The 14280-nt window shown below is 30.7% G+C and overlaps 4 protein-coding genes across 5 annotated transcripts; all 4 read right to left on the bottom strand.

The window, feature by feature from the left end:
* Positions 1–3224: 3224 nt before the first annotated feature.
* LOC128385816 (uncharacterized) lies at positions 3225–5003 on the bottom strand. The gene is made up of 6 exons (XM_053344739.1): positions 4852–5003; positions 4708–4785; positions 4545–4639; positions 4280–4487; positions 3979–4208; positions 3225–3886 (listed from the first exon to the last, which is right to left on the bottom strand). Exons 1-6 carry the CDS (start codon positions 4937–4939, stop codon positions 3506–3508), a joined length of 1080 nt encoding a protein of 359 aa, XP_053200714.1. The 5' UTR covers positions 4940–5003; the 3' UTR covers positions 3225–3505.
* Positions 5004–5583: 580 nt separating this feature from the next.
* Positions 5584–7718, bottom strand: LOC128385817 (uncharacterized). 2 transcript variants are annotated; one of them, XM_053344741.1, is made up of 7 exons: positions 7359–7718; positions 7222–7293; positions 7091–7159; positions 6928–7022; positions 6576–6861; positions 6281–6513; positions 5584–6231 (listed from the first exon to the last, which is right to left on the bottom strand). In XM_053344741.1, exons 1-7 carry the CDS (start codon positions 7444–7446, stop codon positions 5857–5859), a joined length of 1218 nt encoding a protein of 405 aa, XP_053200716.1. In that variant the 5' UTR covers positions 7447–7718; the 3' UTR covers positions 5584–5856. The 2 variants fall into 2 exon arrangements, with proteins under 2 accessions (XP_053200716.1, XP_053200715.1); XM_053344740.1 differs by having other exon boundaries at positions 5585–6231; positions 6281–6519.
* A 1776-nt stretch (positions 7719–9494) lies between these two features.
* Positions 9495–11295, bottom strand: LOC128385828 (uncharacterized). The gene is made up of 6 exons (XM_053344756.1): positions 11136–11295; positions 11001–11069; positions 10835–10941; positions 10480–10774; positions 10221–10423; positions 9495–10156 (listed from the first exon to the last, which is right to left on the bottom strand). Exons 1-6 carry the CDS (start codon positions 11221–11223, stop codon positions 9788–9790), a joined length of 1131 nt encoding a protein of 376 aa, XP_053200731.1. The 5' UTR covers positions 11224–11295; the 3' UTR covers positions 9495–9787.
* Positions 11296–11521: 226 nt separating this feature from the next.
* On the bottom strand, positions 11522–12646 carry LOC128385827 (uncharacterized). The gene is made up of 3 exons (XM_053344754.1): positions 12442–12646; positions 12186–12385; positions 11522–12122 (listed from the first exon to the last, which is right to left on the bottom strand). Exons 1-3 carry the CDS (start codon positions 12599–12601, stop codon positions 11745–11747), a joined length of 738 nt encoding a protein of 245 aa, XP_053200729.1. The 5' UTR covers positions 12602–12646; the 3' UTR covers positions 11522–11744.
* Positions 12647–14280: the final 1634 nt, after the last annotated feature.

The following is a 14280-nucleotide window of genomic DNA, read 5'->3' as shown; positions in this document are numbered from 1 at the left end:
GAATCTGAAAATTTACACTAAACTATTTAGTGGTTACCATGGCATTAGGGATAGTATAGGGGTGGAAATCTAGTCGGTGATTTTGCTCATCTACTTTTCATCCCCTCACACTACTTTTGGGTTGCTAAGGTAAACAAAGACTTTACTATTGTTTTTAATGAAAAATGAGCCCGCCATAAACAAAAATTTTAGTTAATAATTTTTAAAGATAAAATTTGATTAATTTTCGACAGTACTACATCTATTAATTTAATTAAAATAAATAAAAAAATTAAATAATCCTTTAATTGATGTTTTTGTATTGATAGAACATTGGAATATTAAACCTTAGTTGAATTTAATTACGATAGATGGCGTTCTAACTAGTAGGTGATTCGGATGCTACTTTTAAGTATTTTCTATCTAGTAAATACTATCTAGAGTAGTATGTAGTAAATACTACACATTTCGGGGTAAGGCATAAGATATGTCCGTCAGCTCGATATCTTCACTTTGAGCTGATTTTTTTTCGGCTTAAAGTTCAAGCTACATATGAAAATGGACTTAATTGTTCAGTTAATTATGTTTGTTTAAATTAGGTTAGGTTAGGTCTTCGCTAATAAGGGTCGCCATGACAAAAGAAAGGCCCGGAGGGCCTGAAACAATCAAACCGAACTTCAAGCCGAGAAAAAAATCAGCTGAAAATTGAAGATATCGAGCTGACGGACATATCTTATGCCTTACCCATTTCGGATAAGTCCTAACATTAATGATTAATCAGCAAAATTGGTTTCCCTCGTAAAGAACAGCTGATCGATTGTTAAGACAAAGCGCTTTTTTCGGATGAATAGAAATCGAATATCGGATCTTAATTAGATTAGAGCAGAATCTTTATAACCAATTAATTTACCCTCATTAAGAGTATAAGTGTCTCGAAATATTAACATGGTGAGTTATCGCAATGACCAATTCGTAAAATTGGATCAAAAATGAACTTTCATCTTTCACCTCGAAACATGATAGATGCTCAATCGTGTTTTAATTTCTTGACTCGCTTTGGAAACTCGTTATTTCAATTGTTATTATGTTGAATTAATTGACTTTCAGCTTAATTAGAAATTTATTTATCTTCATCAAGCAAATCCGAAAGTAATTTTAGGTTTTATAAAAATAATGTTTCATGAAATCGAATCCGTAGACAATTAATTACTGAGTAGTGTCCCATTTGGGCTATTAATTTGGTTCCTTTCACAAATTTTCTTCTAATCCATTGAAATGGTCCAAAATCATATAAAGACACTCGTTTGGTAGATTATTAATTTAAATAATTCACTTGAAATCAATTTATTCTAAAGGTGGGAAGAGTTTCGATTCCTCGATCGATCCGATCTTCTATTACGATGGTGACCCTGACACTCATTGTATTCTACAAGTATTATTGAACCTTAGATGATATTATCCAAAAGAATTACAGTCACACCTCTCTAATTTCACCCCCACCGGACCCAAAAAACTTGTGAAATTTGGGAAATTGTGACTTTATGGAAATCTATTAATTCTTAATTATAGAGGTGAAAATCAATTTTTTTGCATTTACTTCTTGGAATCTTATTTACAACACTGAATTGATCCTTAAACCTCTTCATTATTTCTTTTAACTTATTAACTTTTTCTCTTTCTGTAATGATAATCTTTGGGATGCTCTCAAAAAAATGATGCAATTTACTGGCTGATTCCATAATTTGAGCCAGATTAGCTCATTTTCATTGGACAAAAACACAATTACCATGGTGAATCTCACAAATTGCCCTAAAATAGTGTGATTGTGAGATTGGAGAGCGTGACATATTACAACTATATTCTCTATCTCCTTAATCGGGGAAAAATTAAATCGTGAAATTAAAGAATTTGTGACATGATAGAGGGGGCGATTAGAGAGGTGTGACTGTATTTATCTTAAGAATGAATTAGAAAGAAGAAGAAAAAATGTTAACATGTTTCCTTCATGAATCTATTGAATTTCATAATAACGATATTTTCACTTCCTTTTTCCCCTCATCATTTTTGGTGACGTTTCTATGTGTCAAATGCTTTTGTTATCGCCAAACAATAATAGTAAATACATGTATATCAGTTCGTATGAAATGAAATAAGGAAAATAATTATAATAATACAATGTACCACGATGATTTTAATTGCTGAGCAGATATTTAATAAACATAGTGAATAATCAGCCTCGTGATTTATTTGGACTTTTTTGTTCATTCAAGTCAGTCGATCTTAGTTCATCAATGTGAACTGGAAGAGAATTGAAAGTTTTATAAAAACAATGTTTCATAAAATCGAATCCGTAGACAATTTGTTCGCGAGTATTCACCAATTTAGGCCATTCGATGGGTTCGTTTTCACAATTGTAATAAATTACAATTGATCGATTCTCTTTGATACAATATACTGTAACAACTGTTCGCATTTATATAATCAACTTCATCTTCGATTGCAAAAATTGGAAACAAGTATTAATAAACCAATGAATGGATCAATGAGAAATTAACTTACTACTATCAACGTCCATCATTTGAAGATATTTCACACGCCTAAATCTCGGTGTAATTAAATCGGACCATCTCGAACAAACTTTAGAATCAAGGGAAAGTAAAGAAGTTTTAAAATTTCATCATCTTAACGGAATCTTAATCTTACCTTTAGACAATCGAATCAAATCTTTGGCCTCATGGACATTTCCAAAGACAAATATCAGGTAAATCGTTAAATGACATAATTACAATTGTATAATTTCACTAATTAATACAGTAGTGGTCTCACTAAGAGCAAATTTCAGCGCCCTCTACATAACCAAAAAGGTTAATTTCTTATAAAAAAGGTGAACTAACCTTTTACCTTTTCTAATGACACTAACCCGATAGGAGGAGACTATGAATTCGTTGTTGCTCTAAGTGAAATCACTTCTTTAATTAAAAAACGTGTAGAAATGTTGAGGTAGTAATTTGAAAGGAGTGAAGTCACTCGAAAAACAGCTGATTAATTACTAAGAACAAGCGCTTTTTTTGGATAAGACAAAATGAGTTGTGATGGTGACATGATCACCGTTTTTCGATCGTCTCTTTCGACGTTTTTATGTGTCATATGCTTTTGTTTCATCAAACAATAATAAGTAGCTCGTGTATAACTCGTATCAGTTCGTAAGAAATGAAATAATTACAGAAAATATATTATAAAATATAATACAATTAAATGTGATATGATACCTTTAATTATGAGAGATGTATAAAGTAAAAAAATACAACTCAAGTGGGAATATTACTGTAGTAAATAATCAACATCATGATTTGGTTGGCATTTTGATTGATTCAAGTCAGTCGATTGTTGAAGTGACTGAGTCATCAGCTTGAGTCGATATATTAGTATGAATACTAAGTATTAACGAAAATTTATCTGTTGTTCTTGTTTCACTTGGTCTGATCGGCTGAAAAGTTCTCGCAAGATACCAAGGATTGTGAGGTTTTCACTCATCAATCAGATACGGATGGTAGGAAAAGTTCTTATAAAAACAATGTTTCATGAAATCGAATCCATAGCAAATTGGTTCGTAAGTATCCACCAATTTAGGCCATTCGGTGGGTTCGTTTTCACAATCGTAATATAATGCAATTGATCGATTCTCTTTGACACAATATTTGGACAGAAAATCAGCTGATTTTTGCGTCACTTTCTCACATTTCCGTAAGTCCAATATCTTCAACTTAGGTATTAATTGTATCAATTCTTCTAAATCAAGATGGCTATCATCAAGCATATCAAAATTTCTGATTGCTAAATGTTGTAAATTAGGAAATTTAGACACCAGTTTTTTAAGAGGTGGCCACAGAAAACAACCAAAGCAAAGCTAAAGAAAAAAATTAATGATTATCTTATAAACATTTAAAAAGAAATCAAATAAAATTTTATAAACATTTATAACTCAATGATTTAGCTTACATTCTCGATAACCAAATCTCTTAGATTGTAATTCTTTATCGGCTCATCTTCATGAATATCATATGACATACACAGGAAGAAAGCGCTTTCCAAAGATGGACAAAAGTTCATAAAATGAAATCCATTAAATTTTGCAGCAAAGCCGTTTGTACAAAGTCCAAGAATCTTTAACGCGGACAAATTCAGGCCATTGTAAAAAACTTCACAAAAGTTGTAAAAAACTGGGTCCTCTAAAATAAAAAACGTAAGAAGATATTAATCATAAGAAACAATCGAAAGATTAATTGAAGTTGTATCTCACCTTTACAGAGGTTTAAGTGAAGTCGCTTCAAATTCGGAAAATATTCAATGAATGATGGAAGATCATCCATATAAAAGTATCGGCTGTGAACTTGTTTTAACTGATCAGGTCGAAAAACTTTTTTATAATCGAAATTAAATTCTGGAGCGCACATCTCGATATTTTCCAAGTAACCATCTTTAAGTAAGTGATCCATACCGATTAATCCCTTTATTTGTGGATTAGAAAGCAACATAATTTTGATTCAAAACAATTCATTAATTACCTTAATATTCGGAAACCATTCGAATAAATTATAATCATTCCAATTCGTATTAGGATTAATCCACAAACTGTTCGCATTTATATAATCAACTTCATCTTCGATTGCAAAAATTGGAAACAAGTATTAATAAACCAATGAATGGATCAATGAGAAATTAACTTACTACTATCAACGTCCATCATTTGAAGATATTTCACACGCCTAAATCTCGGTGTAATTAAATCGGACCATCTAGAACAAACTTAAGAATCAAGTGAAAGTAAATAAGCATAAGAATTTCATCAACTTAACGGAATCTTAATCTTACCTTTAGACAATCGAATCAAATCTTTGGCCTCATGGAAATTTCCAAAGATTTTCCAAAGACAAATATCAGGTAAATCGTTTAGTGACATAATTAAAAAGCACAATTCACGTATAATTGATCTGTAAACTTATGGAAATGCCGATAACTTTTCATTGAATAACATTATTAATGATTAATCAGCAAAATTAGTTTACCTCGTGAAAAACAGCTGATTAATTATTGAGATAAAGCGCTTTTTTCAAATGAATAAAAATCGAATATCGGATCTTAATTAGATTAGAGCAGAATCTTCATGACCAATTGATTTACCTTCATGAAGAATATACAGTGTTTCCCGATTGAAGAAACCAAGTTTTCATTTATAGAAACTCCAATGGTTTTACTCGTATACTAATCGAAATCAATGATACGAGACTTCGGACCCTCATTATTTGATTAATTTTAAAGCGAAAATCGGTTTAGAAATGAAGTTTAATATTCAAAATCATCATACATTTAAATTTAATTTCGACTTAGAATTACTTAATCAATCACAATTAAAAGTCGTTTTGGTTTCTTCAATCGGGAAATACTGTAAGTTGCTCGAATTAACCAAAAATAATTAACGAAAGCGATCTATTCGTCCATAAGACGATAAAAAATTAACTTTCAACTTTCACCTCGAAACATGATAGATGCACAATCGTATATTTTATTAATAAACTCAATATCAATTGGTAAGAAAAAGAATGCAGAAAATTATATTGTGATATGATTAACCAATTTATTTTAATTACCATATGGATACTTAACAAAACTTATACAGTAGTGGTCTCACTAAGAGCAAATTTCAGCGCTCTCTACATAACCAGAAAGGTTAATTTCTTATAAAAAAGGTGAACTAACCTTTTACCTTTTCCAAGCCTAATGACACTAACCCGATAGGGGGAGACTATGAATTCGTTGTTGCTCTAAGTGAAATCACTACTGTAGTGAATAATCAAACTTGTGATTAAGTAATCGTTTTTATTCATCAATGAGATCTGGAAGACAGTCGCTTGTTTTGTAGAAACAATGTTTCATGAAATCGAATCCATAGCAAATTGGCTCGTCAGTCTCATCCAATTTAGGCCATTCGGTGGGTTCATTTGTGCGACTGTAATAAAGTTCAATTGGTCGATTCTCTTTGACACAATATTTGGACAGAAAATCATCCGATTTGAATGTATTAGATACCCGTAAGTCCAATAACTTCAACTTTGGTAATAATTTTATCAATTCATCTAAATGAAATTTACTAACAACAAGCTCAGCAATATATCTGATTGCTAGATGTTGCACATTAGGAAATTTAGACACCAGTTTTTTAAGTAGTGGCCACGAAAAACTATCGAACTGAAACTAAAGAAAACAATTAATGATAATTTTATAAACTCGATGATTGACTTACATTAACGATATTCAAATCTCTTAGATTGTAATTCTTTATCGATTCATCTATATAAACATCCTTTGCCCAACAATAGAAGAAAGCGCTTTCCAAAGAGGGACAAAAATCCATGAAATGAAATCCGGTGAATTGTTTAACCAAATCACCTGTAATCAATTCAAGAATCTTTAACGAAGACAAATTTGGTCCATTGTAAAAAACACCGTCCGGTACATTAGACTTCCACCATTTCCCTGACCCTAAAAGATATTAATCATATGAAATAATCGGAAGATTAATTGAAGTTGAATCTCACCTTTATAGAGTCGCAAGTTGAGTCGCTTCAAATTAGGAAAATATTCAATGAATGAAGGAAGATCTTTCATATGAAAATCGTAGCAGCGAACTTGTTTTAACTGATCAGGTCGAAAAACTTTTTTATAATCGAAATTAAATTCTGAATCGCACATCTCGATATTTTCCAAGTAACCATCTTCATGTAAGTGATCCATACCGATTAATCCCTTTATTTGTGGATTATTTTTGACAATTTCTGGTAAATTGTAAGATTCATAAGGACGCAAGGACGCAGTGTTTATAATCTAACGTCAAATTAAAAAACGATTAGAAAGCAACATAATTTTGATTCAAAACAATTCATTAATTACCTTAATATTCGGAAACCATTCGAATAAATTATAATCATTCCAATTCGTATTAGGATTAATCCACAAACTGTTCGCATCAATATAATCAACTTCATCTTCGATTGCAAAAATTGGAAACAAGTATTAATAAAATAATGAACCGATCAATGAGAAATTAACTTACCATACATAATCATATACGTATCATCGGGCATCATCAAACTGTACGCACCATAATCAACTTTAACTTTTCCTAAAAAATTTGAATAAAAGTATTAATAAAATAATAAACAGATCAATACGAAATTAACTTACTACCAGACATCATTTGAAGATATTTAACTCGATTAAATCTGAGCGTAATTAAATCGGACCATCTCGAACAAACTTTAGAATCAAGGAAAAGTAAAGAAGTTTTGAATTTCATCATCTAAACATAATCTCGACCTTACCTTTGGACAATCGGATCAACTCTTCGAATCCATTGAAATGGTCCAAAATCATATAGAGACACTCGTTTGGTAGTTTGTTAATTGACATAATTCACTTGAAAATTTCAATTTAAAGAGATCAACAAAAATTTTAAATTTAATCGGTTCCTTCTAAATATCAGCTGATAGTTTCTTGTACTTTATGCCTCCGTTGACAGGAAAGGGTAACTTCAATGGCGCTCATCTTGATTGTGATTATTGTTGATTTTAAAGATTTCAATTGAAGATTGGTTGAGGAATATTCCGAATTGAGAATATAAATCTGTTTGATATTAATAATTTCGAGTTATTATCTTTGTTAGTTAATGTAGAAAGAATGAATAGAAGTGGACACCGAAGCTCGATGCGCTTTCATCTGAAAACCGGTCATCTCTTAATCATCAATTCGTGATCTTTGGTTTCTTTGACATGAGAGCGGACGAAAAATGAAATATTTAACATAAGTGATATCAAACTTTGACAATTATTGAAGTTTAATTCAGTTTTTATTCGTCAATGAGAACTGGAAGACAGTTGGCAGATTCGTAAAAACAATGCTGCATGAAATCAAATCCATAACAAATTGATTCGATCATCGAATTAATATTCATCAATTTAGGCCATTTCGTTGATTATTTCATCTTCTTTACTCTTTAATCTTCCGTTAGAAGAAACTACCAATTCGCGCCACTTTGGTTCGTTAGAATAAGTTACAATTCTAGTTCATCAGAGGGAAGCATAAACTTCACTCAAAACGATAAATTATTCCAATTCGAAATGTTCAGCTTATCGGAACCAGTTCAGGATTTTTGTCTTACTTTTCCTTATAATCGAAACATTTCCCCTGTTCTACTCTCTCGTCTTCATCTTCATCCTCCTACTTTTTCATCTTCTTTCTCATACAATTGAAACTCTCAATTTTTCAATTTCAATTGTTATTATGTTGGATTAATTAACTTTCAGCTTAATTAGAAATTTATTTATCTTCATCGAGCAAATCCGAGAGTAATTTCAGGTTTTATAATAATAATGTTTCATGAAATCGAATCCGTAGACAATTACTGAGTAGTGTCCAATTTAGACCATTAAGGAGGATGGTCGCCGAATTTTAGTTTTGAGTTTAGAGTTGAAACTTTGTGTATTACTAAGGCTACAAATATAAAGTCCAAATATATTTATTTTTTTCTGATCTGATCAGTAGTTTTCGAGAAAATCGAGTTCGAAGTTAAAACTTCAGGTCGTTTTTTTCTCAGCAACGATAAGTTTTTAGATCATGAAATTTTTATTTTATCGACAACTTTTTATGCCCTTACAGAAAATTAAATTTGTTTTGGTAAAAAAATATCCAAAGTGCTCTGGCCACAATTCCGTTGTATTTAAATAAATGGACGGCGATTAGTCCCAAGTGTCGAGAATGATCTGAAACTTATTTTTGAGACTATCCTAGTATGGGCCAACATCGTGGATTGAGCACTTTTTTCATTTGATCAACAGTTTTATCGGAATGAGAAAGTGGCCTTTGATCTTCGAGGGCTAATATCTCCGAAACTACAATACTTAGAAATGTCTGAATAAGTCAAATCATCGTCATTTAACCGAGGCTATCGGAAGCAATAGGCAGATAGCAATTTTTGGCCTTAAAAAGTGATGGTCTAACTGAGACTAAAGTTAATTAAAAGTTATACTACACTCAAGTTATAAACACCCAAATGTTTTATGTTTGCTCGAATGAAATATTATTTCATCAAACATTGTCAAACTATTTATAGCAAAAGTGACTGTATTTTAAGACCAAAAAACTATTGCTTCTGATAGCTTTGGTTAAATGACGATGATTTGACTTCTAATCCTTTATTACGATGACACTGACACTCATTGTATTCTATTATCATTAATATCCAACAAGAATTATTTATCTTAAGAATGAATTGAAAAGAAGAAAAATGTTAAAATTTTTCCTCCATAAATCTATTGAATTTCATGGTAACGATATTTTCACTTCCTTTTCCCCCTCATCATTTTTAGTGACGTTGTTATGTGTCAAATGCTCAAATGCGCCAAACAATAATAGTAACTCTATCAGTTCGTATGATGAAATAAAGAAAATAATTTGAGTTATTTGCGATGATTTTAATTACCAAGTAGAGATAAGTATGTATTAATATAATGTATGTAAAAAAGTAAAAAATACAACTCAAGTGGGAATATTACATTGTAGTAAATAATTAACATCATGATTTGGTCGGCATTTTGATTGATTAAAGTCAGTCGATTGTTGAAGTGACTGAGTCATCAGCTTGAGTCGATATAGTATGAATACTAATTATTAACGAAAATTTATCCATTTTTCTTGTTTCACTTGGTCACATCGGCTGAAAAGTTCTCGCAAGATTTCAAGGATTGTGCGATTTTCATTCATCAATCAGATACGGAAGGGAGGAAAAATTCTTATAAAAACAATGCTTCATGAAATCGAATCCGTAAGCAATTAGTTCTCTGGGTATTCCTAATTTAGGCCATTCAGTTGGTTCCTCTTCACAATCATAATAGATTTCAATGGATCGACGAGATTTGAGACAGAATTCGTTCAAATAATCAGCTGATTGTGAAGTTACTCCTTTTGATCTTCTCAAGTCCAACAATTTTATTTCTGGTAAAATTTTCACCAATTCTTTCACATGATTATCATCAATCTCTTTACTGTTTCTAATTGAAAGATGATGTAAATTCGGGAATTTGGACAGAACTCTTCGCATTAATGGCCAGGTAAAAAAAAGAGCCTTTGGATAGAAATAATTAGAGAAAAAAATTAATCAAATGCGAATTTTTCATTCAGTCACTTACATGATCGATAACCAAATCTCTCAGATTGAAATTCTTCATCGATTCGTCTACATAAAGATCACTTCCATTATAATAGAAGAATAAACTTTCTAGAAATGGACAAGAATCAATAAGATGAAACCCAAACGAGTCAGGAAACTTTGCTTTTAATTCGAGTATCTTCAAACCAACCAAATTTGCACCATCGTAATTTGTTTTTGTGTCTTTACAAAAAAAAAGAAATTAGAACATTTCAAACATTAATTCGATGTGAACGTACCATTACGAAGTGTCAAGCTGATTCGCTTCAAATTCGGAAAGTATTCGATAATTTGAGATAGTCTTGACAAGTGTATTCGTCTAAAGTGAATCTGTTTCAACTGATCAGGTCGAAAGACTTTTTTGAATTCGAATTTGAAATCTGATGAAACCAATTCGATATTTTCCAAGTTATATCCGTTCTCAACAGGTTCATAAAGTCCAATCAATCCTTTGATTTTTGAACTATTGTTGATCATTTTTGTCAAATTATAAGATCGAAGACTAAGACAGGCGAAAGGCGAAAGCTCAATAATCTAACATTAAATTAAAAGATAATTAGTAACATCATTTTAATCTAAAAATTCATTGATTACCTTTAGATTTGGAAAAAAGTTCATCAAATTGTAATCACTTATGGTCGCAGCATACAGTATGTAGTTAATCCACAAACGGCTCTTGTCGATATAATCAACTTGTTCATCTCATAATTAAAAGAATAATAATTAAAATCATAAATCGTTCAACTAGAAATTAACTTACCAGATATCATTTGAAGATATTTTACTCGATTAAATCTCAGCCTAATTAAATCGGACCATCTCGAACAAACTTAAGAATCAAGGGAAAGTAAATAAGTTTTAAAATTTCATCAACTTAACGGAATCTTAATCTTACCTTTAGACAATCGAATCAATTCTTTGGCCTCATGGACATTTTCAAAGATCATCCAAAGACAAATATCAGGTAAATCGTTTAATGACATGGTTATAATTCACTTAGGATTGATTTTTAATTTATTGAAATTAATAACATTAATGATTAATCAGCGAAAACAGTTTCCCTCGTGAAAAACAGCTGATTAATCATTGAGGTAAAGCGCTTTTTTCAAATGAATAGAAATTGAATATCGGATTTAATTAGATTAGAGCCAAAGAGTAGAGAGAGAAGGTTTTTACTCTTTGATTAGAGCAGAATCTTTCTAACCAATAGGTTTAGCTTCATGAAGAATATAAATAGAAATATAATATTTCAAATATTAACATGATGAGTTTTCGCAATAATCAATTCGTACAGAAAATATTGAGATTAAAAATGAACTTCGTCTTTCACCTCGAAACATGATAGATGCTCAATCGTATATTTTATTAATCAACTATAATTGTCTAGAGTTTTAACCTTCAATTTATATGCAATTCGAATGATTATTTTGTTGATTGTCTTTGGAAACTTGTTATTACAATTTGTATTTTTCTGATAAATTCGACATCAATTTAATTAGAAATTTTATTTGTCTTCATCAATCAAATCTGGAAGTGAGTTCCAAGTTTTATAGAAACAATTTTTCATGAAATCGAATCCGTAGACAATTAATTCGTGAGTAGTGTCCAATTTAGGCCATTCAGTTGGTTCCTTCTCACAATCATAAAAGATTTTAACCGATCGATCGGATTTTTCACAGAATTGAGATAGAAAATGAGCTGGTCTTTGGGTCACTTTCTTACATTTCCTCAAGTCGATCAGTTTTAATTCTGGTAATAGTTTAACCATTACTTCTACATGACTATCGTCAACTTCGTAGCCTCTGATTCCAAGATGATGTAAATTCGGGAATTTTGTGCAGATTATCCGTAAAAGTTCCAAGGTAAACTCACATGTATAAGGCTTGAGGTGGAAAGAATCAAAACGAAAAAGTTAATCAAATGAGAATTTTTCAATGCCACTTACATGTTCGATAACCAAATCTCTTAGATTGAAATTTTTTATTGAATCGTCAATAATATTAGCCTGGAAGTAACCAGAATATATGAATGCGCTTTCTAAAGACGGACAAGAATCCATAATACGAAATCCAGTGCCAAGATTACCAGGTGGAATTTCAAGGATCTTTAAAGTGGACAAATTTGGACCATCATATTTTTTTATGTCTATTTAAAACATGAAAGAATTAGAACATTTAAAAATTGAGTTGATGTTAACATACCGTGATAGAAGGAATTTATGTGAAGTCGTTTCAAATTCGGAAAGTACTCGATATATTGAGAAAATTCAGATAAGAGCAATATTCCTTTGAAGCAAATTTGTTTCAACTGAGCAGGTCGAAAGACTTTTTTGAATTCGAATTTGAAATCTGATGAAATCATTTCGATATTTTCCAAGTTATACTTGTTCTCAACAGGTTCATAAAGTCCAATCAACCTTTGATTTTGGATGTTCGTTTATCAATCTTCTAAAAGTATACGATTCAAGAGAAACAAAAATGCAACGGAACTTCAACAATCTATATAAAAAATGAATCGATAGAATTAGAAACTAAGTATTTTTCTGGTGGAAAAACGCAATTTATCAATTACCTTCAGATTCGGAAATAAATCACTTAAATTGTGACTTTTCAAAGTTTCTGTAGTGTTTTCCAAAGTTTGTTATGCTCAATGTAGTCCTGAGCTCTTTGTATCCTGAAATTAGAAACAATCAAATTAAGAGTCAGTCAGAATCAAGAATCAATCAGGTGGGGTTGCTTACTATCCATCAATTGAAGATATTTAACTGCTTAACTTCAGTGAAACGACCAGGAACCATCTTGGAGAGACTAGAAAATCAAGAGAAATTAAATTTAGGAAATTTAAAATTTAAACTTAATCTCGATGTTACCTTTGGACAATCGGATCAACTCTTCGAATCCATTGAAATGGTCCAAAATCATATAGAGACACTCGTTTGGTAGTTTGTTAATTGACATAATTCACTTGAAAATTTCAATTTAAAGAGACAAGCAAAATTTTAAATTTAATTGTTTCCCTCTAAAAACCAGCTGATAGTTTCTTGTGCTTTATGCCTCCGTTGACAGGAAAGGGTAACTTTAATGGCGCTCATCTTGATTATGATTAATGTTGATTTTAAAGATTTTAATGGAAGATGAGGAATATTCAAAATTGAGAATATAAATCTGTAGAATATAAATAATTTGAGTTATTATCTTTGTTAGTTAATGTAAAAGAATTAATAGAAGTGGGAAAAATCAACCATAATTAGTCAGTTGATATAAATCATAATCAAGTCTAAATCTATTTTCTAATTGTCATTATAATTGGTTGTGTTCATTCATACACATTAAAACAGTATTAAGATACCAATTAGAACCTTTAAGCAATCATACAAAAGGATAATTGTCATTATCAATTGTACATGTATCAGTGTATTTAATTATTGGTTGGATATTAAATTGTGTTAATCAATCAACAATTATTTTGGCATTTTAATTGTGATTAAACCTGATCAATTTAAATCGTCAAATCAAAAATAAATAAATAAATCTTACCAATTGTTTCCAATCAATTTAATTGCGATAATCAAAGTATTAATGTAGAACCTTATGATATATTTGTCCTTGCGATTGATTCAAATCGGTAGATTTATTCATCAATGAGATCTGGAAGAGACCTGAATCTTTTGTAAAAAAAAATGTTTCATGAAATCGAATCCATAGCAAATTGACTCGCTTGCTTTCACCAATTTAGGCCATTCGTTAGGTTCGTTTTCACAATCGTAATAAATTACGATTGATCGATTCTTTGACACAATATTTGGACAGAAAATCAGCTGATTGATGCGTCACTCTCTTACATCCTCTCAAGTCCAATATCTTCAACTTCGTTAATAATTTTATCAATTCTTCTAAATCAAAATTGTTAACATCAAGCTCAGCAAAATTTCTGATCGCTAGATGATAAGTTGAAATTTAGACAACAGTTTTTTAAGTAGAGGCCACGAAAGACTAACTTGAAACTAAAGAAAAAAAGTTAGCGATAATCTTATGAACATT

Source organism: Panonychus citri, unplaced genomic scaffold (assembly GCF_014898815.1).
Source record: "Panonychus citri isolate SS breed McGregor unplaced genomic scaffold, ASM1489881v1 Contig00051, whole genome shotgun sequence".
Lineage (NCBI taxonomy): Eukaryota > Metazoa > Arthropoda > Arachnida > Trombidiformes > Tetranychidae > Panonychus > Panonychus citri.
This window is presented reverse-complemented; position numbering and strand designations above follow the sequence as displayed.